Source organism: Camellia sinensis, chromosome 13 (assembly GCF_055761805.1).
Source record: "Camellia sinensis isolate YWXY chromosome 13, ASM5576180v1, whole genome shotgun sequence".
NCBI lineage: Eukaryota > Viridiplantae > Streptophyta > Magnoliopsida > Ericales > Theaceae > Camellia > Camellia sinensis.
The window spans coordinates 113,530,469-113,534,688 of NC_138973.1; the positions used below are offsets into that span (position 1 = coordinate 113,530,469).

General features: G+C 35.6%; 1 protein-coding gene across 1 annotated transcript; it reads right to left on the reverse strand.

Moving 5' to 3' along the window:
* Positions 1 to 472: 472 nt before the first annotated feature.
* LOC114280678 (protein SLENDER RICE1-LIKE 1) lies at positions 473 to 2,461 on the reverse strand. The gene has a single exon (XM_028223048.2). The coding sequence runs from the start codon at positions 2,112 to 2,114 to the stop codon at positions 531 to 533; it is 1,584 nt and encodes a 527-aa protein (XP_028078849.2). The 5' UTR covers positions 2,115 to 2,461; the 3' UTR covers positions 473 to 530.
* Positions 2,462 to 4,220: the final 1,759 nt, after the last annotated feature.

The following is a 4,220-nucleotide window of genomic DNA, read 5'->3' on the forward strand; positions in this document are numbered from 1 at the left end:
TTTTCTAGTTGGATTAGAAATGAGAAAAAAATATTAGACAATTGTCTAAAAAACTTATTTTTATTTAGGTACTATAAAAATGAATATATAAATAACTTAATTTTCTTTTCATTTTTCTCTTTCCTAACAAATCAAAAATCGTAACATTATCTACCCAAATTTTTTATTTTAGATGGGGTTCCCAACTTCAGTCCCAATTTCTTTTGCTGAAAATGCTTGCATCAATACTAGTAGCACAATGAAAGAAGTTGGGGATACAAATCATTTTACTAAAAGAATTGTGAAAATAAGATCAATGGAGAACTTAGACGCGTATTACAATTTTCAAAAATCTTAATAATATCTATCCTAATTTTTTATTTTTTTTATTTAGATGGGGTACCCAACTTTAGTACCAATTTCTTTTGCTGAAAATATCTACATCATCATATACTAGTAGCAACATGAAAAAAAGTTCGCGATAAAAATCATATTGCTAAAAAAAGTGTGAAAATAAGATTAATGGAGAACTTGGACACATATTACAAATTTTAAAGCGCATTATTATGATGACTAATTGAACCAAATGAAGGACTGGGCTCCGAAATGGCTTGCCAAGCTGAAGCCGCAATGAGAGGTCGGCTATGCCAGCCAAGCGTCAAGCACCCTGCATTCTCTTCCACATGATACCCTTGAGCCGAGAACAACGTTAACAACATGCTAGCTTGCTTGAATGCATTGGATCCTAAATGGAGTGGCCTAAACCCGGCTTCACCCAATCGGGCCCTCCACTTAGCAAGTGGCTCGTGTCTCTCAACTCGAGCCAAGCCTTCACAACACACTACATTAGATATTTCTCTCTCAATATACATCTCGGCAAAGGCTTTCTCTGGCTGAGCTGAACAAGCTTCTAACGAGTCGAACATTGTTGAATAGTAGTATAAAGCTTCAGTGAATCGGTTCAAAAACTCGGGTTGGTTGTGGTTTGCTTCTTGTTCAACGACCGTCATGATTTTTGGATTCAAGCTCCGAATCCACCCGAGAACAATATCAATTGGCGAAGGACGGGTTGGATCCGATACAAGTAGCCTATGGAGCTGCATGGTGGAATTTATAGCCACGACTTCTTTTGAACTGACTTGTAACATCCATGGTTTGACATCTTCAAGCCGTGAAGCTACAACGCCACGAAAAGCGAATCGAACATTAACGGAGTGAGCTAATTCAGCTAATCGAAGCCCAATTTCTCGAAGCGAATCATGACCGTCCGATGAAGGCGGGCCAATTCCGGTTAAACGGAGTGATGGAGGCCCACCTGGGCGTAGAGCCAAGGCTTGAATCAACGCCGGCCATTGTAAGCCGTGCATCAAGTTGAAGTCAATGACGTGGACACAATCATGGCCATCGAAAGCTTCTAATATTGCTTGATTAGCGGTGAAATGAGCGAATTTCAAGTAAGGACAAGCTTCATAGAAGTGATGGTACAATATCTCATTTTCATATGCCGACCCAATTGCGCCAGCCCCTTGCGGCGTGAAGAGCCGGCGGCTAAGTGCTTCGACAAAATACACGGCGACTTTCCCTATGCCACAGCTGGTATTCACACGTGTCAACAATTCATTCATCTCATCAATCAACGACACGGCCAATGAGAACTCGCCACGTTGGACCGAGCCGGCACACGTCATCAACAGGTGGACCAACCTAATACCGGAATCTTCCTCGACCGTGGTAACGGCCGTTGGCTTCTGGGGAATTTCTTGGTGCTGCTCAGCCGCATGGTGGTCCGTCCACGCGCTTGTATGAACCGTCTGATCTGAAGAGGGTCCATCGGGAAAGGCGAGATCAGAGAAGGCGGGGATGGGTTGGTTGAGCTCGGAGAGCAATGAGTCGACCCAGGAAGAGAGGTCGGAGGGGTTGTAGTGAACGGCGTCGTTTGCGAGGTGAGAGATATCTGAGGGGGCATTAACCATGATGGTCTCGAGGCGTTCGAGACGCTGGGCAACTTGAAGGAGATCCAAGGATCGGACCTTGTACCCGGCTCCGGCGAGAAGACCGTCTACATGATCCGGTGCTTTGCCACCGCATGATGATGAGCTACCACTGCTGCTGATGGAAGAATCGTAGGGACCCATGGTTTGGCGCTTATTAATCGTGTGCCGTAGGATCAGAGACGGAGCGATGTTTCGTGGATGGTTCCGGTGATTATTCCAAGTTTTAGAAAAGGAAAGAGGGCAGAAAGAGAGAGAGAGAGGGGAAAGTAGAAAGAGAGAGAGAGAGAGAGATTGAGAGAGAGTGAGTGAGTGAGTGTAGATGGGAGTGAAAAGTGATGTATGAAAGAGAGGGGAAGGTGGGATTTGTTTTTTTGTTCTGTTTCGATAAAAAACTTATTGGTTGAATTTGGGCGCCCTTTGTTTTGGGTTAAATAGATGGGAGGAGATTAGGATGAATGTGAAATTATTTAATGTTGTGTTTGTTTATAGAGTTGGAGAAGTGATTAGGATGGATAATATGATATAAATGGAGCTTGGAAGGAGAATTGATACGGAGGAGGTGTATATGATATTAGAAAAATAGTGTGGGGATTAAATTTTTATTTTTATTTTTTTATATATTGAGAATTTTTTTTTAAATATTAATGTTTAATTTTTTATATTTATTTTATTATTTTATATAAAAATAATTTAATAATTCTTACACTAACAACTATCATCAAAACAAATACAGTTTTACTTAATCCTCCCACTATCAATCCTCTCACTATTAATCCACTCACTATGAATCCCCTCCATTCTACATCTGAAAATAAATGAAAGGATTATGTAATTATATCTTAAATTAATTATAAATTTTTATATCTTTTATATTCTTTAATTATTTAATATAAAATTATTAATTTTATTATTTTATCAATCACAAATATATATATATATATATATAAAGCGTCATATAAAATTATTGTAAATTGTGCCCCCCCCATATAGTGGGAGTAAAGGCAAGTGTAAATTATTTACCCCACGGGGCCCAAAAAAGAAAAAGAAAAAGGTAAGTGTAAATTATTAGGGGAAGAAGTTAGGTAAAAGTGTTGTTAAATAAAAAATAAAAAATAAAAAAAAAAGGTGAAGGGACCCTCAATTGGTTGAGTTTTTTTTTTTTTTTTTTTTTTTTTTAATTATTCTGAATATTCTAAAAAATAAAATTATTTATAAAAATAATTTACTTTTGAAATTATTTATCAAACTAATCATTTTTCTGAAATCATAAGTTGAAGATCCACTTTTATTTTGAAATCACAAGTTGTAAGGTAGAGAAAAAAAAAAAAAAAACTTATATGAATTTGTTTAGCATGAAAGTGCAAAGTAAAATTAATCAACAGTGTAACTAAATTTTTTTATTAATTACAAAAAAAAAAGAAAAGAAAATATGAATGGGTACAACTTATCTATGACTAAGGCCTAGTTTGGGAAGACTAAATAAGTGTACTTTTTGACTTTTTATGAAATATGAGTTGGATTTGAGTTGGGTTTGAAGTGATGTGTTAGAGAGGTGATGTGACTTAAATAAGATGATGTGACTTAAATAAGATAGTGACTTTTTGACTTTTTGTCTCTTTTCAATTGTGCCAAACTTGGCCTAAAATTTTAATTTTTTTTTATTTTTTTCTTACAAAATTTTCATCTTATTTAAAATGTTTGCAAGAGAATAGATGTTCTATTTTCTATTTACTTTTTTCTTTTCTATTTAAAATATGTTTGCCAGAAAATATAATAATTCAAAGGCAAAATTATAACTAAAAAGTAAAATGAATTTTCACTATTCATACAATCTTCGCAATCCAATTTTACTATGAAATTGAAACTTGGATTTTGTTTTCCCCATAAATTCATCCTCAAAATCTGATCCACTATGAATTGTAACTACAAAATCCAGTTTCATTATAAAATCGCAATTTTAAAATGCGATTTCAAAATCACAACTTCAAGATGTAATTTTCAAATAGCAACTTCAAGATGAGATTTTGGAATTGCAAGTTCAAGATGCGATTTCCTTATGCCATGACAGCGACGTATGAACATGTTAGAAATCTTCTAAGGGAACATGTCAACATGAAATTGTAGGTTCAAGTTACGTTTTCAATATGAAAGGGGAACTTGAACTTGCAATTTTGTAAAAGTAGTTAACTTGATAAATAGTTTCAAAAGTAGGTTATTTTCATAAATAGTTTCATTTTTTGGAATATT

Excerpts from the sequence above, each read along its gene's own strand:
- LOC114280678 (XM_028223048.2), bottom strand. The coding sequence starts at position 2,114 with ATGGGTCCCTACGATTCTTCCATCAGCAGCAGTGGTAGCTCATCATCA.